General features: G+C 39.0%; 1 protein-coding gene and 1 long non-coding RNA gene across 6 annotated transcripts; one reads left to right on the forward strand and one right to left on the reverse strand.

Annotated features, from left to right (window-relative positions):
• Positions 1-1176: 1176 nt before the first annotated feature.
• RRAGD (Ras related GTP binding D) lies at positions 1177-17956 on the forward strand. Of its 2 annotated transcripts, none has more exons than XM_087943489.1 (7): positions 1177-1787; positions 5690-5979; positions 7616-7815; positions 9357-9471; positions 11576-11718; positions 13449-13597; positions 17243-17956. In XM_087943489.1, exons 1-7 carry the CDS (start codon positions 1583-1585, stop codon positions 17392-17394), a joined length of 1254 nt encoding a protein of 417 aa, XP_087799615.1. In that variant the 5' UTR covers positions 1177-1582; the 3' UTR covers positions 17395-17956. The 2 variants fall into 2 exon arrangements, with proteins under 2 accessions (XP_087799615.1, XP_087799617.1); XM_087943491.1 differs by having other exon boundaries at positions 1296-1739.
• LOC148132945 (uncharacterized) lies at positions 7686-22722 on the reverse strand. 4 transcript variants are annotated; one of them, XR_015745352.1, is made up of 5 exons: positions 22599-22722; positions 21914-21966; positions 21303-21428; positions 16312-16440; positions 7686-7846 (listed from the first exon to the last, which is right to left on the reverse strand). It is a non-coding gene; the product is annotated as an uncharacterized LOC148132945 (long non-coding RNA). The 4 variants fall into 4 exon arrangements; XR_015745346.1 differs by having other exon boundaries at positions 21914-22722; XR_015745348.1 differs by having other exon boundaries at positions 16312-16444; positions 21914-22722.
• Between the last annotated feature and the right edge of the window lie 22 nt (positions 22723-22744).

Raw genomic sequence — 22744 nt, forward strand, 5'->3', positions numbered from 1 at the left:
ACAGCTCACATTGATGTGCCATCCTGGATGAGCTGCACTACCTGAGCCACTTGTGTGGGTTGTAGACTCCGTCTCATGCCACCACTAGAGTGACAACACCACCAGCATTCAAAAGTGACCAAACCATCAGCCATAAAGCATAGGAACTGAGAAGTGGTCTGTGATCACCACCTGCAGAACCACTCCTTTATTGGGGATGTCTTGCTGACTGCCTATGCTTTCCACCTGTTGTCTATTCCATTTGCACAACAGCATGTGAAATTGATTGTCAATCAGTGTTGCTACCTAAATGGAGAGTTTGATTTCACAGAAGTGTGATTGACTTGGAGTTACATTGTGTTGTTTAAGTATTTCCTTTATTTTTTTGACCAGTGTATATTTTTGGAATGTAAAACAAGATTTTTAAAACAAGATTGTTTTTCCTTTTGCCCTTAATGTTGGAAAGAAATTGGGTAAAGGTACTTGGAATTGTCTGTCTCTTAGTAGCAGAACTATCCAAAATCTTAACAGAACAGGGACATGTTTAGGAGGGGGGAGGGGGAGAAAAGGCAAGAAAAGAACGAGTTCAAAAAACGAGCCGGATCAGGTCGGAAACTGTAGAGGAAAAACAAAAACCAACCGCATCCCTATGGGTGAAGCAGCTGGTCAGCTCCCTCTTCTATCGCTGTCATGTGATTCAGATCAGAGTAGTACTATGTAATAGCAGTTGGCCCGTGTTGCGCAAGGTACATAAACACAACGGGAGTGTAAACGGAAGCAAATTCGTAACTTCACGTCCTTTAAAAAACAGAACCCTGGATAAGCTGACTCTATGCAACGCTGACATTTGTAGTATGACTACATGCATGCTTACTCACTAGTAAGTTTTACTATCAAGGCTACACACAGAGAGAGCACTGTGTATTGCAGATATTGGCTCTTATTCTCCTCTCTTTGGAAGCCAATAAAACAACAAAGGATACACTCTGCAAATGCTTCATTCTTTTGTCTTTTATTAAACAATCAGGCAACCTGTGCCTCAGCTGTCGAGAAAAGTCATCTTGCAGCGAATCTTTTCACTTTATGCTGCCTTTGAGCATAAGCAGAGTTTTTGCCCCGTTCAACCAGTTAACCGCTATAAAACTACTACATACGTATACCCGAGGGAAGGTGGGAGAGGCCATTTCGAGGCGCTGTCGACCCCGCGCAGCCTTTTATATTTACCTACCGATTTCCCCCCCCCTCCCCCCAAGCGCCAGCTGCAGCAACAAACAGGCTGTGCGCTCCTGGACAGCCACCCCTCCCTGCAGTTCTCACTTCTGTGCGCCTAACTATTATGTTACTCCATGAGCGAGTGTGTGTGTATATGCGTGTGTCTGTCAGGTGACTTGAGTCACGCAGTTTTCTCTCCTCTGGGAGGGACTGCAGGGCCTCGGCTGACTTTCCTTTGACAACTGCGCCGAGGAGGAAAGGAAAAAGGAAGGAAGGAAGGAATTTAGCCTCGAGTTTTCCCCCCACCCCCCCACCCCCGAGAGGCAACCTGGAGGGGCGACGCGGCGGGGAAAGACGTGCTTGGCGAGGACGAAGCCAGGGCGGGATCAGGATGAGCGAGGTGCCGGGGAAGTTGAAGGAGCAGCAGGAGAACGAAGGAGCGGAGGAAAAAGCGGAGGAGGAAAAAGACGAGGAAGAGGAGGAGGAGGAAGAAGAGGAGGAGGAAGAAGAGGACGAGATAGTCGGGCTAGCTGACTATGGGGATGAGAGTGAGTCTTTCTCGGATGGCGACCACGAGAAAAGCGGGGACGGGGCGTGTAAGTAGTTCCTGCGGTTGCAACGGAGGGAGGACGAAGGAAGAGCGAGCAGCCTATTCGGGCGACTTTGCTGCCAGGCCTTTTGTTTGGGGAGGGGAGAGGAGGAGGGCAGAGCCCACCCGGGAGGTGCGCCGCTTTGAGAGCGCGCCCCGAGAGAGGAGGATGGGGCGGCTGGGAGTTAAACTTGGGCTCCTCCCAGCTTCGAAACGTTTGGGTGGGTGGAAACTGCACCCTAACATTTAAACCCCCCTCCCCCCCCTTTTTGGCACACGTTTACTCGTGGTTTACTGAATCGCGGTTGGGTCAGTAGAAGGTTAAGGGCTAACTCGCTACTCCTCTGCAGTTCAATGTGCTGTGTGAACGCTTGTGGGGAAAAGGGGGGGGCAGCAACGGGGAATCAGCTGGCTTGAGGGGGAAAAGCAAAGATGGTTCCCTTCCATCCCCGCCGTTGATTCCAGTATTCAAGAGTCAGTAAAGGCTAGTCCTTAAATCTTCACCACAGGCAGCAAGGGAGATAACGTCTTAAAAATCGGAGCTGATAAACGGAGAAGGGTGAAAAATATTTATTTTAAAAATTAAATTGGTAATTCACCTTTCGTTCAGGAACTTGCTCTGCCTAGTTTTCCCTACAACAATCCTTTTAAGCCATAGTCTTAGGTGCAGCCTTTTCTCTTAGAGCAAGGATGCAAAAAAATTGCTATTACCATTTTTTAGTACCAGAATGGATAAGGCCAAAAACTGGGGTGGCTTTTTTTTTTTTTTGGGGGGGGCAAATTGGAACTTGGTGTGATTTTTCAAGAAAAAAAGCAGCCTGATATTTAGGATGCGTCTGATTCTTTTAAATTCCTGATCCTTTTGATCAAAACAGGCCCTGGTTCCATCTTCCTCTAAGAGAAAGTATGCACCTTTGGCAGTATAGTAGAATCATTTCTTGTATGTAACATAGTTAAAGGAAATAATGGGATCCCCTGTATTCTTGGACAAAGACAAGAAGAAACTCAGTTTTTCCATCTCTGCTCCTTAGAAATATTTCCCACAATCCAAACTGCTCCTTTTCTTTCCTGTTACTGCTGTGGAGAAGAGAAAGGATTGGAGATGCAGTAAAAACAAAACAATTGTTCCTAGTTTGGGATTTTAAGAAGAAATGGAAAAGAAATTGCTTCCTGGCCATTCATTTTCTTGGCCCTCTTTCTTCAGCTTTGCTGGTCACATGCAGTATTGTTTTGCCAGGACTACCAAATCTGGACTGCAGAAATCCAAAGATTTTCCCTTAGTAATTCTGCTCCTTAATAGGGATCCTAATATTTTTTCTCATGGCCACAAACTCTGGCAACACTGACAGAGAAAGAAAGTTTTGATGAGGAACTGAAGTTTGGGAGCAAGGAGACTGGATTTTTGGGATAGGGAAGCAATTGAATGAGGATGCTGTAAAGTGAAATTTAAATGTATGCATGAGCAAAAATAAAAGTTAGAATTAAGTGAGGGAAGAAAGTGAAAAATGTGGAATAAATGAAAAGCCTGAAAATAGAAGTCATTTAGGAGCAGATTGGTATAGGTTTTTGAGAAATTGGCAGGGAATTTAATAATTGAATAGAGTTTGACTTTGAGCTGGGGTAGCTTATAGTTGGCCTTTACTATGAGAATAGAATAATGCTAACATTCAGATGGGTTGGACAGCAGGCAAGATTTGCCTAGCTACCAATATGTGAGTGTGCTAGATTGAAATATATATTTGTGTCGTGCATTGTGATCTACAGAGAAATCTGACCTGACCTCTTAGAATGTGTTCTAAATTTTTAATAAATCCTGATATTGGGACTGGATTTTATTTTTTAGCAGATGTGCTTTTATTCCTATTTCTTGCAGAATGTCAGAGCAGAGACACTTTGCAAACATTAGCAGGGTACATTTTACAAAAATCTTGGAATTTTGGTTAATATTGTAGATGGAACACCAAGCCTGGAGGCTGAGAATGTGTGCATTTGCCTTAGTGAACTAGGATTTGGTAGTTTTTCAAGTGCAGTTCAAACTCTTTGATACAATTGCTTCACCAGCTGTAGAAGTAGTTAATAGTAAGATGGGTGTAAAATAATAAAAATAAATTCTTGTTTCCTACCTATATTTTAGAAGTAAGAACAAAAAGCACACAATTATAGAAGAGTTAAGTCTAAATAGGCAGCTAACTGTGGATTTTCACGCACAACACAAATACCCCAAATCTCCAAGGTGATTGCAAAGAAATGGCCTTTTACATTTCTACAACATATCTATATATTTGTTTTCATACACGTCTTACAGTTAAAAGGTATATTTACACATGACCCCATCTTTCATTTAAAAATAAATTGTAGAACACTTGTGCTCCCAAAATACATATAAAGATGAATACTATAGCCAGCTAACGCTCTGAAAGGTGAGATATTTCGTGAAAGATTATATGGTTCTAGGTTTTCTGTTTCCAATTGCTTTGAGAGAGCATTGAGCTTTTGAAGAGGGAACATATAGATCACAAGTATTGTCAGTTGTAGCTGTGTTTTGTGGGAAAGAACAGGAAGAGAAGGGGGAGGGAAGAGGGAAAGAAATGTGCATGTGACTGACAACAATAATGAGAAGTCCTAGCACTAGTATGGAATTCATAGATTGATGATCATTCAGTTTATTACATGGATCTTTTTTGTGTGTGTCATATAAAAAAAAAATAGTTAAGGGATTGAGAGCTTAAGCACAACTTGGAGAAAAATATATGGTATTTGAGCAAACTTTTAAAATTGTATAATGGTGCAGGTATTCAGTGTGCAGACAGAGTGCATGTATCACAACGACATGAAGTTTTTTTTTAAGGAAGGCCCATTTCAGATCCATAAAAGGCAAGAGCCATAGAACGGTTCAGAGTTCCTCTGCAGCTGTGAAAGTCAGTCTCCATATTGCAAGCTGTATCCCAGACAGTTATCCCGTTGGTTTTGTTTTCTTGTTTTAATAAAACCAGTGCATTGGAATGATGGCACTCAACATACACTTATATAGGTACTTTTACAGAGAATTGTTTTTTTAATGGATTGGCAGAGCAAAACCTTTGGGCTTAAACAGAAGATAGGTTTTACAACATTTTCAGGAACACATGGAATATTTCCTTTTAAACTCTCTTTGCCTTTGCTGAGAAAAGGTAGAACCGCTTCAAATGTTAGGTTTCGTGCAGTATAGGCCTAAATATTATGGTTTGTGTGTTCTCATATGAATGAATAGAAAGACTTTTTTCTCTTTGGTTCAGAGAGGCTGTATTATTAAGTAACGTAGTTGACATGCAGTAGATACTGAAGCAAAAATTGTTTTTAATAATAGTGTTTTGAGAAGCACTTGAACATTTCGAATGTAAATATCACAGAAATTGGTATACTTTTCCAGGTTCTTCATCAGATGTATTCCTGTGATTTGGTGTTATCTAGTTTCTAAAGAGAGCATTGATAAGGTTCGCTTCCATGAGTTGTAGATTAAAAAAAACCAAGGTGGGACAAGTGTGTATGTGTGTGTGTGTGTGTAAATTTTTCATTTCTTTATTAAAGTTTGCACATCTATGAGATAGGAACATGGTAAGGCATGTACAGTATGGAGTTCTGATTAATGTAATCTGTATTTATTTCCACACTTTGGCTTATTTTGTGAGACGTGTGTTGTTTTTTTCAAACTAGCAGGGAGAGATAGAAAAATAGCTGGAAAAATATTATGTAGATAAATATTGATCATTTAAGTGGATCTTTTTGGCACCAGAAAAGAGAGAATCCTTCAGACTGCAAAGAAGAGTTAAAATATTAAATTTAAATTGCAATCAGGTTTGGATATAAGATATAGTTTTGTACATTAGATACAGTATAAACTAAAAAAAAAATGTTTTTATTTGGTTGTAGATTTCAATGATCCTTTTAGTACTGAAGTTAAGCCAAGAATCCTGCTCATGGGACTGAGAAGAAGTGGGAAATCTTCCATTCAGAAAGTTGTTTTTCATAAAATGTCACCAAATGAAACACTTTTCCTGGAGAGCACTAACAAGATCTGCCGAGAAGATGTTTCCAACAGCTCCTTTGTTAATTTTCAGATATGGGACTTTCCCGGCCAAATTGATTTTTTTGATCCTACTTTTGACTACGAAATGATTTTTCGTGGCACTGGAGCATTGATATTTGTGATTGATTCTCAGGTAAGAAGAAGATGATGTTAGACCAATTTGACTTCTCAAATCTTCATTTGTTCTTTGCACAAATGAACACCACCTGAGAGTAGAGGAATAGAATAGATGATAGAAAGTTAAGTAGAATGTGACTCTACAGAACTGTAAGCAAAGGTTGTTGTTTTTCTTTTTTACAATAGGACTCTTTTTCCATATCCTGGATTCTCACTGAAGCACACTCTACCTTTTTAAACCCTTTTCCTAAGTGTTATTGGAACTGGGAAGTGCAGTGTGAGATTTGCAACTAGTACAACTGTATAGAAACCAGAATTTTCACCCTTGTGTGAAGAATAAGCCTTTTATCATAAAAGGGATTCATTTGGATTTTGCTGTACATTCTGTTTTTATTTAGAAACTACTGCACAAATTCCTTTGATTGCAGAATTTTCTAAAGTTACCTATTTCTTGCAATAAGCATAGAAATGATTACAGCTAGCCTCAACTTATAACCACAATTGGGACAGAATTTCCGCTGCTAAACAATGACACTGAAAAGATGTGTCTTATCACCAGTCCTCACATTTTCTATTGCAGCATGCACATGGTCACATGATCAAATCCAGGCATGTGGCGACCAGCATGTATTTAAGATGGTTGTGGTGTCTCAGGATCATGTGATCACCATTTGCGACGTTCCTATTGGCTTCCGACAAAGTCAATGTGGGAAGCTGGGTTCACTTAATAACCACACAACTCACTTAACAACTGCAGTGATTTACTTGACAAAAAGGTAATAAAATTGGGTGTGACTCATATCAATCTTACTTAACAAGCAAAATTCTGGTCTCAAATGTGGCCATAAAGCGAGGACTACATATACATATAATCCATAATTATGGATTATGTTTGTGCTAGTGTAGTAGAGTGCCTAAAGTCCTCCAAATTCAAATCCACAGTCAGCTCCTCATCCATTCTCCCATAGTGCATCTGTGTGCCCAACTTTACAGATTGTTTTTGGGAGAAAAAACAGGACTGCTAAGTATATCAGCTCAAGAATTTTGAGGAAAGGTGTGATATAAGTGTAACAAATATATACAGTATATAATGACAAATCAACATGTCAAAGAAATGCTTAAATGAGAGAAATGAGGAAGGTTAAAGCTTTTGGTGACTATTACTAATGATGTCTATATATCATGTCAAATGTGGAGTATCTTAGCAACAGCTGCAAAAGAATAACAGCAGAAGTGTTGGCCATTGTGGGAATAGAATACTGGATTAAGTAGTCTTAAGGTGCTTGTAGTCTTTAAATAGAAGAGAGAGAGTTAATGATTAATAACTAGTTGAAATATTCCATCTTCTAAATGTCTATGGAGATTCTCAGTCATCCAAGTCATGGTTGTCCCAAAGGTCCTTTTTCAAGAGGCAACTGGACTTTCTGGTTTTTCTTTGAAGACGTTTCCCTTCTCATCCAAGAAGCTTCTTTAGCTCTTGAGAGACCAGAAAGTCCAGTTGCCTCTTGAAAAAGGACCTTTGGGATTCCGTCTTCTACTTTATTAATGAAATACAAATTTAATGGAATGGGAGTTTCATATAATGCTTTTTGAGTCAAAAGAATTCAGGTTGAAATTTTAAGTCATGTGTTTTTATCCAATTCTTTTTTTAGGATGACTACATGGAAGCATTAGCTAGATTGCACCTTACTGTGACAAGAGCATATAAAGTAAATCCAGATATAAACTTTGAAATATTTATTCACAAAGTAGATGGTTTGTCTGATGATCACAAGATTGAAACACAAAGAGACATTCATCAGAGGGCTAATGATGATCTTGCAGATGCTGGACTAGAAAAAATCCACTTGAGGTGAGAAAAGCAGTCCAATGGCTGGAGTTTGCTGGGGAGAAAAAGGAAACTGCAAGTAATATTAAAAGAAGCGCCATAGGGTCAAACGTGGGAAATGTCTTAGTAAGCTTAATTTCATATTTCATGATCAAATAGAATAAATGTTTGCTGGTGTAGCCATGCTTAAAACATTAAAATTAACTTTTTAAATTAACAGGCAAGCAGGGTGAGATTCAATCGGTGTTACTACCGGTTCAGTGAGTATGTTTTGCATCCGCGCATGTAAAAAACCTTAAGCTGTGCTGCCCGTACAGCTGAAAAGTGCTGTGTGCAGGTGCACAGCGTTTGAAAAGCAAAGCAACTGAGGTTGAAAAAGCAGGAAATAAAGGACAGATAAGAGCCCGGGTGGGCCAAACAGCAGCAGACATAGAACCGGTCCAATGTCTGCTGCTCTTCAGAGCTACCAGTTCTCTAGAGCCAGGCAGAATCAGTAGCATCCCACCCCTGGAGGCAAGTATTCCAGTCATTCTCAGTCAATATATTATTGATTCCCAGTTACATACTTCTAATGAGCACCACTTTGGGGAAGGCTCGAGTGATGCATTTTACTAGCCTCAAAGTTGTTGATGCTCCTGACTTGGAGAAAACTATATTGAGAATGTATGTATGTAAAGGTAAAGGAGTTCCTGTGGATTTTACTCCGCTAGTCGTTACTGACTTTAGTTCATGTCTATTTCAAGCACTGAGCCAGTGTTGTCTGAAGACATTTCCGTGGCTAGCATGATATCATGGAGTGCTGTTATGTTCCCACTGAAGTGGTACCTATTCATCTACTTGCATTTGCATGCTTTCAAACTGCTAGGTTGGCAGGAGCTGGGACCAGGATAGAGCTCACCCTGCCATGTGGCACTGGGGTCTTGAACCCAGGCTACCAGCTTTTCAGCAGACAAGCTGTTACCCACTGAGCCACCACATCATCCTATAAACACACACACACACACGTGTGTGTGTGTGTGTGTGTGTGTGTGTATGTATGTATGTATGTATATGTTATTCAGCTTTGTTCGGGTATTTTCTCACGTCATAGTTGTGCTTTTAAAGTAGCAGCGTTTGGCAGAATCTCATCTGCCATCATCAGGCTTCTGTATTGTGTTCGTCTGTGAGTCAGACTTTTACAGTGGTTTCAGTTTTAAATTTGGGGCTAGCCAAAACTGAAACCACTGTAAAATCTGACTCCCAGATGAACACTATACAAGCCTGATGATGGCAGATGAGATTCTGCCAAACGTTGCTGCTACAACTTTAAAAGCACAACTACAATGATGTGAAAATACCTGAACAAAGATCAAGTCACAATTTTGAAAGATATTTTTAATCCAATGCTCTGTTTTTTACTCTTCATTCGGTTTCTACTTTGCTTTCCATCAATATATTCTGTATGACTTATAAAACAAGCCATAACATAGAATATTAAGTTATTTTTTTCAGCATCTTTTTGTATTTTTAATTATAATCTTCACAGATGTTTACTTCAAATGAACATATTATGTTTCTTTTTCCAGCTTTTATTTGACAAGTATATACGATCATTCTATATTTGAAGCATTCAGCAAAGTGGTTCAGAAATTAATTCCACAACTCCCAACTTTGGAAAATCTGCTTAACATTTTTGTCTCGGTAAATATGTTTGTGCATGTATTTCCTATGTTTTTCATATTTATTGCAAAAGGACATTTTATTTTTTTAATGTTTTGAAAAATATTGCTATTATTTAAGCCATTATGAGATTCTGTATGAAACAGTGCATTCCAAGATAGGATGGAAAATCTTCAGAAGTGGAAGGATCTCAAAACCCACTACTTAGTCTTGCCAGAGTTCAGCTGAAGCCTGTTTTTTTCTCTAGTTCAGACCCCACAGCTTCCAGATGTTAGGAAAGAATCTCAATTGCATTACTCCGTTGGCCTGCAGCTGAGAGGTGTAATTGAGCTACACAGGTCACAGAGATGTGCTGGCAGATAATCTCCCCAGCAGCTTCATATAGATTCAAAATAGAAGTGCTAAGAGATTAAAGCCCAGAGGAATCCGCAAATCAGGGGCCTTGGGTCCAATCTTTCTCCAATACTACCTAGAGCCAGCCCAGGACAAAGAACCATGGGAACACCATGCCATGCACCATGCCAATCCAGAAATATATCATGATCAATGATATCAAAGGTTGCTAAGAGATTGAAGAAGGCCAGGACAGTGTACTACTCCCATTCTGATCCCACCAAAGGTCATCAAGAAAAGCAACTAGTGCCATCTCAGTATTACAACTGAATATGAAGATTGAGAGAAAACAGTCCTAGAGTTCTGGAAAAGTTATTTCTGTTGTGCAATGTATTATTTTATAATTATTCTTTAAATTTATATCCTGACTTTCAGCATCTCTGAGCAGCTATATTATATGGTATTATGTAACATAGAGAGACTGAGTGTGGGAGAGAAGAGGATTGATATAATTGTATGTTTGTGTGTATATTATGTTCAATATATTATATTATGTTATGTTATATGTTCAATATAATATATATATATATATGTGTGTGGGTGTGTGTGTGTGTGTGTGTTTTCTGAGGTTTTTGTGGGTATTTGTATGTGGATCTTTGGTTATTCGGTTTTCTCACACGTAAAATTGGAAGTATTTTGGCGACGTTTCGACGAAATCTCATTCGTCATCTTCAGGCTTGTGTTTTTGGCTTTGTGCTTCTTGGAGTAATGTGAGCTTGCAGCTGCTTCTTCCTTTTAACTGCCAGTTAAAATTCAAACTAAAATTAAAACTGGCAGTTAAAGGAAGAAGCAGCTGCAAGCTCACATTACTCCAAGAAGCACAAAGCCAAGACACAAGCCTGAAGATGACGAATGAGATTTCACAAAACGTCACCAAAATACTTCCAATTTTACGCGAGAAAACCCGAACAACCCTATTGCTGTACCAGAATGGTTTTTCTTCATCCTGATTGGTTGAGAGTCTTGGTCTGTGTTTATTGGTCTTGGGTTTGCTGTGTTCTGCTTCTAATATCTTCTGTCTGTTTTTGGCTCTTTTGTATCTTGATTGGCTGGCAACATTGTGTTACTTTATTGGAGGCCTTTAGTGCAGCTTGGCTTGGGTAAATGGACGGCTATCATTAGTTAGGAAGCTGGGTTTCATCTGGGTGCCTGGTTGGGGTGTGTTTGAGCTGGAGGTATCAGGGGGATCTGTTTGTGCCCAGGTGTTTGCCTGGCTTGTGTGGAGATTTTTTGTTTGTGAGTGCAGGCTTCCAAATGATTGACAGCCTGGTGGAATCATCTCTTCAGTTCATGCTTTCTGGTCTTTTTCAATCTCTATGGCTTCTCTGATGATTCTGTGGCTGGGATTCTCTATAGTGGCTAGGGTTTTGGTGCCATTGAAGTTGATTCTGTGCCATATATATATGGCATTCAGCTTTGTTCGGGTATTTTCCCACGTCATTGTAGTTGTGCTTTTAAAGTTGTAGCAACGTTTCGGCAGAATCTCATCTGCCATCATGAGGCTTCTGTATAGTGTTCATCTGTGAGTCAGACTTTTACAGACTTTTACATACATTATATATATATATATATGTATATGTATATGTATATGATGTATATGTAATGTATATGTATATGATGTATATGTAATGTATATGTATATGCATATGCATATGCATATGCATATTTGTTTTCTTAACCATATATGTATATACATATGGTTCTTTGTAACAAAATCTATGTTCCCTTGTAGAATTCCGGAATTGAGAAAGCATTTCTCTTTGATGTAGTAAGTAAAATTTATATTGCTACTGATAGTACCCCTGTGGACATGCAAACTTACGAGCTCAGCTGTGATATGATAGATGTTGTCATTGACATCTCCTCCATCTATGGGTAAGTTGAAGTGTTTTTGCTATCATTTATGCTTGTTTGCAGTTAATGTACTGTATAATTGTCAAATGCCAATGCATATGTAATGAAAAAAACTAACATTTGCAAATACAGTGATATGCAATTTGGTCTTTGTCAAAGTTGGGGAAAATAGTGTAAGTTATCTTGAAAATACCAATGAGAATCAAGCAGTCATATTGTGTTTTTAAGTACATGTACATATAGACATAGAAACGTATAAGGATCAGGGTGATCCTTGCTATGAACTTTGAAGTGTGCTGCCTGGAGTGGGAAGAAATGGAAATTAATAAGAGGATACGAGAATAAGGCTAGGTTTATTTCCCAATAATTCATCCTCAAAATGGAAAAATAGTTTTAGACGTGATGAGAATCTGGTAATGAAGGGAGAGGGGATTGCTTTTTATTTTTTAAGGAGAGACTTTTTAAATGGGGGGTAGATATGATATTTGATTTTTTTAGATAGAGGTTATATATACAGTCTCATGCTTTATTTGGTTATACAAGAGAAATTGGGGAACAATATTGTGGTAAGTCATGTTTTCAGAAAACCTCTTTATAGTTAATAGATTATTTGATGTTGAAAAGGAATTTCTAAAAATATATATAAATAAATTTGTAGTTATACATTGGTAGCAGAGAGAAGGTATTTCTGCTTTTTGTTATTACTTTGTATTTCCCAGAATAAGTATAAGAAATTGATTTTGGAGTCTAAATAGGTATATAGTTTGATGTTATTATCAAAATCTTCATAGTCAATGGAGGCCCAAGTGTTTCTTTGGCCAAGAGGATCTGTAAGTACATCTAAATCAGCTACTATACTCCTGTTAACCTCACATTTATTTTGCAGTAGGGCATTCTATTTGTGGCTTCCTTTACACATAGTTCAGCAGTTGCAATGGAGCAGTAAGAGTAGAACATCTAACAAAGCAATGTGACTGATTCTTAATTAGCTATTCAGCCAAATTTAGTATTTTGTTTGGTTTTTTTTTAAAATACAAGTCTAAATGATTTTTAACAAAGGAAGACCTTCTCTCTTTATACCACTATAGATTTTGATGATTACTATAATTATCCAAGAAAACTGCATATTCAGATTGTGGTTTGTCTGCAATAAAATCTAAAAAATTGTTCCCTGTAGTATTTGAAAGCTTTCTTAAAGCTTTCAGGCAGCTATTGAACTGCCATCTCTTCATCCAACACATTTTTGTTTGAATGTTTCTTTGTTCTTCCCCCAACTTTTAAAATGTGTTTCATATATGTTATACGTTTTAATTATATTCAATCTGTTAATCATAAATGAAATAGATTAAATGAGAACTATTCCCATTTTATATACTGTATATTTATTATTGTAGATTAATTTTAATGTTTTCTTACACTTTTGTATTCTGTATATTTTCAATTCTTAGTATTAAGATTTCTTGTGGATTTTAAAAAATTAACATTACAGCATTATGTCAGTAATGCTTTTATGTATCATGTTAGATTTCATTGTTATATTTAATATGAACTCTTTTAATTTACTGTGGTTATCTTCACCAATATTATCACATCTGTTTTATAATTCAGTAGATTATATTTGGATATGCTCTAAGCACATAATATGTAATTTATATTTAAATAATACTATAAGAAGAATACAGCTTCTAGACCATAACAAATTAATTCTGTATTTTCCTAACACTCTTCTTTCACAATCCTTTGCTATTAAGGCTCAAAAAAGATGGTGCTGGAACACCTTATGATAAAGAATCGACAGCAATTATAAAATTGAACAATGCCACAGTCCTTTACCTAAAAGAAGTGACAAAGTTCCTTGCACTAGTCTGCTTTGTCAGAGAAGAAAGCTTTGAGAGAAAAGGTATTCAACATTTTTGCCTAAACCTATTACAATCTTGTTTTCCTTTGTAAGAAAATGTTCCCCTGTCTTGATCCTACAGTCAAACACAATGTTTCTCAACCTTTGCAACTTTAATATATATGGACTTCCAACTCCCAGAACTCCCCAGCTAGCATGATTCCAGCCAGCATCCTATAAAAATCAAAATACCAAAAAATGTGTATGTTTAGTAAATGAAAGCATTGAGATATTGTTGGAAATGGGTTGAAGAATGGAATGAATTTCAGCATTCTATGTTAGAATCGGTGGAATTCAATTTTTTTTATTACCGTTCAATGGGTGTGGCTTGTGGTCATGTGACTGGGTGTGTGTGCCTTAGTGGTCATGTGACTGGGTGGGTGTGCTTGGTCATGTGACTGGGTGGGCATGGCTCGGTCATGTGACTGGGTGGGCGTGGCCAACTCAATGACACTCACATCAAGGGGTGCCTCACCTGGCCCCTCCCCTCCCTGCCATTCCTTGTCACCCAGCCTCAACTTATCTATAGTTCTGTAAAAATGTTGTTCACCTATTTTGACTTTATTATCTGCATACTATAGATTTACTTTCATGGACCACTGAAAGGAGAAAATGGCTCACATGCTTTACTCAAGAGTGTGATAGGCAATAGGCTTTTAAGGGGCTGCCACAAAGAAAGGGGGACAATGTATTTTCCAATGAAGCAGAATGCAAACAAGGAGCAATGGATGGAAACTGAACAGAGAGAAGCAACCTAAAACTATGGAGAAACTTCCTGTGAGTGAGAACAATTAACCAGTGGAACTGCCTGTCTCCAGAAGTTCTGGGTGCTCAATCACTGGAAGTTTTTCAGAAAAGACTGGACAGCCATTCCTCTGAAATGGTATCGGGTTCACCCCAAGGTCCCTTCTAAGTATTATTCTGACACCTTTCCCAGGATTTCTACTCAAGAGTTTAGCATCCTCAGTTTTCTTGCCTGGGCTGGGGGTTGGACTAGAAGACCTCCAAGGTCCCTTTCAGCTCTTGTTAAACATATGTGTATTTTATGCTCTGGACTATTGACATTGAATGCATGTAAACCCTGAAAAATATGTGGTAGCCCTGGGCAAAAGAAAGGCAGAAAAATCACTCTAGGTGTTGGGACAGTGTAAAATATTAACACATGATAAATAATGGAACAATTAAAAATAATAGCACAGAGTTTTATCTCTTTCTCTTCCTATTTTTTTCTTTCTTTCTCTACCTTCCTCTTCCTCTTCCTCTCCTCTCCTCCTTCTTCTCTCTCTCTCTCTCTCTCTCTCTCTCACACACACACACACACACACACACACACAGAGCACTTAACAGACAAGCATTTTGGAAGCAGCTCCTTTAAATTTCTCCAAGGCTTGAGTGGATTCCCCCACCCCCTCTGTCAGACCGCACTCCAGCACTTTAACTCACATGGGGAAAGCGATACTTGCAGCATCCATGCCTTTCTTCCTTTTCCCCAGGGAGAAAGAGGATGTGGGGAACGGAAAGCTAGGAGAGCGATCGCAAGTGAGCAACCGGGCGACTGGGTTGGGGGCGTGGCCAGCCAGGGATTGCCACCGGTTCAGCGACCCATGCCAAATAACCACTACCGATTTGCCCGTATAGGTGTGAACCGGTTGAATAGCACCTCTGGTTAGAATGACTAGATTGTGGCAGTGTATTTTTTTTGTAGCTAAAAGGAGAAAAACAGTGTAGTGAGCTTCTAATTATGTAGATTCGTAAACAGAGGTAAGGCAAATGATGTAAATTTAGATTGAATGAACATTTCCTATGAAAAAATTTCTTAAATGTTTTACTATATGCAGTCACTGCAAAACAGCTAAATTGTTAAACCTAACTACATATTAAAGATTTCCAAATCAAAAATGTTCTAAATGAAATCAGGTGATATCCTTTCTTTTATTTTATTTTATTTCCTTCTTCCCATCACTGATGTGTCCTATATGTCAGCATAATAGTTAATAAAATGTGTCTTTGGAAAGCTGTTGGGATATATAAACATAGTTAAGCGATCTGTGGAGAGAGTGGCAGTGTGGTTCAGTTTAAGGTTTAAGGTGTTAGCTGGGATAGGAGAAAACCAATTTTAGGTCCACTCACAGCAGTGGTGGGATTCAAAACTTCCCAACACCGGTTCTGTGGGAATGTCTTGGTGGGCGTGGCTGCAGGGGTGGGATCGCACATGCACATGCGCACCAAATGCACACGTTAAAACAGTAAAAACTAAGTTACTGCGCCTCTCAGCTGTTTAGCACAGCAATCACTGTGCTATGCCAAACAGCTGAGAGGTTAAAAAGGACCTAGGAGCAGGGGCGGGTGGGCCCAATTGCAGAATGTCAGAGAGACTCATAGTGAACCTGTTTTCTGCCAGCTGATCTTCGGTGCTACTGGTACATCAGAATTGGACCAAAACGGTAAAATACTACCACTGACTCACAGTCATGGAAACTAATTGGTGACTTTGGGCCACCTACACATTTTCAGCCCAGCGTACTTACTGTTATGGGTAAAATTGGAAAACAATGCAACATCCATTGCTTTGAGCTTGTGAAGGATTTGTGAGATAGAAATTAATAAGTAAACAAGTTTACTCCTTTTTATTGGCCAGTGAACAGAAAATTACATTAATCACACATATTTTAGAACAGGGAATCGTAATACATGTTTCAGCAAACTCTTATACTTACAAGAAGTTTCAAAATTGCACAGGAATCTGTTCTTTCAAGAAAAAAATACCACTGGATATGTCCAAAGTACGTTTTGGGATCCTGTCAAAAGGTTTCTTTTTCTTTCTTTCTTTCTTTCTTTCTTTCTTTCTTTCTTTCTTTCTTTTTCTTTCTTTCTTCTTCTTTCTCTCTCTCTCTCTCTCTCTCTCTCTCTCTCTCTCTCTCTCTCTCTCTCTCTCTTTCTTTCTTTCTTTCTTTCTTTCTTTCTTTCTTTCTTTGTTGTTAGTTTCTTTGTTGTTAGTTTCCTCCAAAGCTTCTGGAAAATAGTTTCTCAATTAAAAATTCCTTTTCTTTCTCTACATGTGTCATACATACTTTAAATCATGGGCCCAGGATATATTTTTTTCTTTTGATAAACAATAGTACTGGCTGGTGATTAAAACCCATTTAAATAACACTAAATTAGATCTAATGGGTAAGTTTGTTGTGAACTTTCAAGTTTTAAGGGTTTTTTAATCTGGCAACCTGAATAGAGAAAAAAGGAGGGAGAATGCTGGTTGCAGTATGGAAAAACCATTTTGTTTTTCATGTTTTACTTTGAGGAAATTATAAATATTGTAAATAATGATGACTTTGGGCAAGAGCTCAAAGGAGCAAAAACAAAACAAAAACAATAGAATAATAATATAATAAACAAAAATAGTTGCTCCATTCTCCAAGCGAAAAAGCACACCTGAACAAAACCATTTCAAGACCTTTAGGAAATGCAAGGAGGGAAAGAGCCAGACATATATTTGTGATGAGAGTATTGCAGAGTTTGAGGACTAGCATTGAAAAAGCTGCTGTGTGGCTCTACAATCCATGAAACTTTGGAGGAGGTGAGACACTCAGCACGTCTCCTCTTGGTTTTCAGACGGACAAACGGATTCACATATGTTTTCTTTTTCCTTAGGACTAATAGACTACAATTTCCACTGCTTCCGCAAGGCCATACATGAAGTGTTTGAAGTGAGAATGAAAGCAGTCAAAACTCAAAAGAATCAGAACCAAGTACAGAAGAATAAAAGGGTCACACATAATGGCACACCTAGAATGCCACTGTAATTGAACTCTTAATGCCCACTGGTAGCCCCTAAGGCCTATTATTTGCTGCAATGTAATGTAAAAGATTTGAGAACCAGCAGACAAATGGGACTGGTGTACTCTTCAATTGGAATTTTCCACACTCGTCACTCCTCAAAACACTGTAAATCATATTCTGTGTTCATGTTAAGGACAGACCTATTTTGCACTTTTGTCTGATTTCATGATGAAAATGGACTTTTGATAAACAAAATGTTACTTTTTATGTATAGTCTTGAGTAGAATATATGTCATAGTATGCCTAAATGCTGCACACAAATGAACAATCAAGAAAACGTGGTAAGATGACTTTAACGTCTGTGAATATCTATTTTCCACCTTGTAAGCTGGAAATTAAAATAGCAATAAAAATATTTGTTAGGTGTCCTTACTGGTACACTAAAAAATTTGTTTAAAAAATTCTTTGAAATTGAGTATCTCCCCAATCATTCCATAAATTCTGGAAAAAAAATCCTCTTTATTCTTTATACTATTGTCTCTACATAAAAGTACCTTTCGATAAACAGACTTATTTTGAAATGGATGCATGCTGTGTCTGGTTTGTTTATTTTTACATTTGAGAATGACAGTGGAAAAAAGTACCCTCATTTAATAAAAATGAAAATTTTAATAATTTTGTGCAGAAAGGGCACAAGTACATAATGACTCCAAAAGAGTAATGTCCAGTCCCTTTTAAATCTGAGGTTGAGTGACATTGTTTACTCCTGAGAGTTATATACTATAAGGTGTATACTAACAGGCAGGAGTTCTAGATTCTAGAGGGATCCTGCCTTTAATTGCAAGATTGGTGTGCTAGAAAACTCGAGTAATTTGCAGAAATACTAATCGGTAATGGAAAGATTAGCAAGTTGACTTTTTCTTGGAACATTTCTGCGAATTTCAGAAGCTGCAGTATTCCAGAGAGGATGTTTCATATAAAACATTCTTGGCTGGAACACTAAAACCATTTTCAGTTTGGATGATTTGTTCCTGGAAACTAGCTATTCACTCCTTGAATGGCATAGTTCAAAGAGACACTGAATATTTTGAATTGATTGATTTTGCATATGCTTGCTAGAATTCTGGTAAATAGTAGTATAACGTTATAAGGATCTGAAGACATACTTGTTTTGAGTTTTAAAAAGTGCCTAATCTCATAGGATTCTCTCTAGTTTTGCTTATCTTTATAAATATATTCTATACAACGGCTATTTTGTCTGTTTGAAAGGTATATCTATTTCTTCTGGTTTTCTTCACACCAGATACATGATTGGACAATTAAGGCTAGCTTGTTCTTTCCAGTTAATTTTTTTCTTGTTCTGTCCAGTTAAAAATGAAAAAGAAGCTTAAAGGAAACCATCCTTCTGGAGCCAGAGCTTTTAACAAGCAAGCGATTATTTATTCAGCAATTGTGCCACTTTCTCTCTTGCTTTCTAATTTTTCCAAAGAGTGGATTTAAGAATGTAGTATTTGAAATGCCCATGATTATGAATTGAGATGTACATGTAATATTCAATTTTACAATATTTTTTTTCATTATTGGTATGTTACAAAGTGACCCACTAGAGACTGCTAATATACAGTAGTAAAAAAGTATCTTAACAGTATAATTTCAGGGAAAGACACACAGATCATTAGTTATTCAAGTCTCATGTTTTGTAAAAAAAAAAAAAAAAACCAACCTAATAATCTACTTTTAAAATTCTGATTTGAATGATTAACCCATTTGAACCATATAAAGGTATTTTTCCTCCTTTGGTAGTATGTAAGTCAGAAGTGATATTCAGCAAGTTCTGACCAGTTCTGGAGAACTGGTAGCAGAAATTTTGAGTAGTTTGGAGAACCAGCAAATATCACCTCTGACTGGCCCCGCTCCCATCTCTTCTCTGCCTCCGGAGTCCCAGCTGATTGGCTGGGTCTTCTTTTGTTGCCCTGCACAGGAGAACAGAGCTGGAAAGCAGGTTGGTGGGGTGGGGAGGGAATGGGATTTTGCAATAACCTTCCCCTGCCACATCCACTAAGCCACGCCCACAGAACAGGTAGTAAAAAATTTTGAATCCCACCACTGATGTACATATGCATATGTATGTGTATTAGTGTACAGACAAACTCATATTCATACAAAAATAAGAGCTACAAATTGCCTAAGAATTGTAACATTATCTGTGTTGAACAAAGCGAGTATCTCTAGATCTGCTCATCTGAAGTAAATCATCTCAATTCAATGACAAGCCTAACTCATGGATATGTATCTGAAGGTCAGTACTATACAGCAGTGGTCCCCAACCTTTTTGTACCAGGGACCAGTTTCAAGCACAAACACTTTCTCAAGGACCGGGGGAATCCGAGTTTGGTGGTTTGCTTGCAGACGTTTCATTACCTGACTAGGTAACATCTGATGTTGTTACCTAGTCGGGTAATAAAACGTCTGCCAGCAAACCACCAAGTTCAGGGAGCGCCTCAGCCCTGCCTCCCTCAGCCCCATCCCTCAGGTGTCTCCCTCCCTCCCTCAGGTGTCTGCCTCATTCCTCTCTCAGTTGCTCTCTCGCTGCTCCACCAGCCCAGGAAGAAACTGCTTCAAAGAAGCCGGGGGGTGGTGGTGGCTTTTCCTGTCGCCGCAGCTCCTCCAAAGCGCCCGTCCACCCCCACCCCGCCCACCCACGGTTCAATCCACAGTGCTCCGTTCTGCCTGCCTGCCTTCTTCGTTTCGGAGCAGCTTCGGCTGATAAAAAGAGGCGAATAGTTATTATTCTCAGCCGAAGCTGCTCCCAAACAACCAACCAGGCAGGCAGGCAGAACGGGGCACTGAATTGAACCGCGGGCGGGCGGGCGGGGTGGGGGTAAACGGGCGCTTCGGAGGTGCTGCGGCGACAGGAAAAGCCACCCCCCCGGCTTCTTTGAAGCAGTTTCTTCCTGGGCTGGTGGAGCAGCGAGAAAGCGACTGAGAGAGGAACGAGGCGGAGGAAACCGAAGCCGCTGAGCCAGAGAGCAGGACAGGCTTTGGTTGCTTCCTCCCTCCCCTTCTCTCATTTGTGTCCTTGATCCCTGATCCCAGCAACATTCACCGAAGGCGAAGAAAGCCGCCATTTTTTTTAAAAAAAAATTCTTTGCGGCCCGGTACAGAGTGCTCCACGGACCGGTACCGGTCCGCGGCCCGGTGGTTGAGGACCCCTGCTATACAGGGTAGGCCTTTTGGAATGAGGAAGGCAGCAATCTATCTGCCATTCTCGAATTCAAATTCAGTTCAACCAAGAAAAGAGTATTTTGGGGGGCATTCAGGGCAGCATTTTAAGTGATCTAAACTGCAATGTGAGCAGAGAACTGGGGCACAATTTGCATAACCCAAAATGAATCTACTTAATTAGAATACTGTAGTCCACAATTCAACAGTTAACATTTCAAACATTGCCAGATGGGAAGAACTGTTTCTCTACTTCTAGCAGTGCCTTGCTTCATTTATATTCAGAAGGGAATCTATACAAACAGAAAAAAAAATAACAGGCCATTTTGTGTCAACAGTTCTCCATGAGTCTGGATTTATTTCTATGGTTGGTTGGGGAGCTTTTATTCTACTCCAATCATATGATTCCAAGTGGTATATAGCTGCATCCCCAATGTCAGCAATGTACAATATAGCAAATTCAAGAAATTCTAATCCAAATTTGCATTTCATGCATTCATGCTAATGGCCTATTGCTCATTACAAATGCAACCTTTCCATTGCCTAAGTTCCAGCAGCTTCTTAAATACTAGTTTACCATGTGACTTACTACATAAGTAGTCCAAAGAGAATTGTGTTTGGCTTCACGCATGCCCCTTAGTAATAAGTCAATTGCGGTACTTAACAAAAGCAAATACATTATGGTCCAGTATATACTATGTGTATGCACCTGTTTGGAGAGATTCTCAGTCATCCAGGTCATGGTTGTCCCGAAGTTGCTTTTTCAGTAGGCAACTGGACTTTTGGTTTTTTTTCTTTGAAAATGTTTCACTTCTCATCCAAAAAACTTTTTCAGCTGTGGAATTTCATGAAGGCAGTAGTGTCACAAAAAACAGGAAAAGCCCAAGGGGAACATCAGGTCAGCCAGAAAACAAACTTAGATAGGAAAAGGAATCAAATAAAAAGTATTAAAGAATCCCTATAGACAAAAGCCTAAGTAATTAAGAAAACTAGACAAATAGGAAAAAGAAACAAAAGATAATTTAGAAAACCCTTACAAACACAGGACATACCAAATAAGCAAAACAAACAGACAAAAGACACAAAATAAAAATTACAAAAGGGACAGACAGGAGATTGCCACAGAACAAATATGAAAAACTATTTTAAAGCTAAAAGAGATTACAGAAAACCAATAATACAATATGGCCACCCCGCGGAGTTTGCCCTCCAGCGGAAATAAAGACAAACTCAAACAGGGTTTGAAACATTAGGCACAAATACACTCACACAAAATCAACTTACAAAGGGAGAAAAGGGTATAAAAAACCAGGGACTTACCATAAGAAGCTAGCTAGCCCAGGAACGCAGACTTCTTGCTGTTCTCCACCTTCCTGAAAAATAAAAAGATCCAGCTTTCAAGCAGTTGTCCGTATCCTTGCGCCGGAGCTCTCCCAGTGGGAAAATCGAATCCTCGAAAGAAAGGCATTTTGACACCTTTCAACACAGCTCTGACAGGATGGTGGGGAATGGAAGGATTTATATTCTTTGCAGACAGCTGGTCATTTGCATCCCTTTAGAACAAGGGTCTTCAAACTTGGCAAGTTTAAGACTTGTGGACTTCAACTCCCAGAATTCCTGAGCTAACATGACTGGAGGAGGAATTCTGGGAGTTGAAGTCCATAAGGCTTAAAGCTGTCAAATTTGAAGATCCCTGCTTTAGAAGGTGGTGGAAGCACTTGGAAGTGTATCTGTGTCCTCAGGATCACCTGGAAGAGTGCAAATGGTTCCTGTAGTCTGAGGACACAGATAAATCTCCAAGTGCTTCAATGACCCTCTAAATAAAAGGATGCAAATGACCAGCCGTCTGCAAGGAATATAAAATCCTACCATTCCCCACCATCCAGCCAGAGGTGAAAATCTTCTTGGAAGCGCCTGAAGAAGCGTCTTGGATGAGAAGTGAAACGTCTTCAAAGAAAAAAAACAAAGTCAGTTGCCTCCTGAAAAAGCACCTTTGAGATGCAACCTGTTTGGGTTCTGTATGAGGGGAAACAACAGGGCCTAAGGCAAAATAATCTAGCTGAGGGAGGCTACAGTATTCTGTTTCTTTAAAAAGTTACACGAAAGCACATTGAGAAGAGAGCCATTAAGGGCTACCGCCACGTCAGGGGA

Source organism: Notechis scutatus, chromosome 1 (genome assembly GCF_049901735.1).
Source record: "Notechis scutatus isolate UNSWTSFEM ecotype Mainland chromosome 1, rNotScu1.2, whole genome shotgun sequence".
NCBI classification, from domain to species: domain Eukaryota; kingdom Metazoa; phylum Chordata; class Lepidosauria; order Squamata; family Elapidae; genus Notechis; species Notechis scutatus.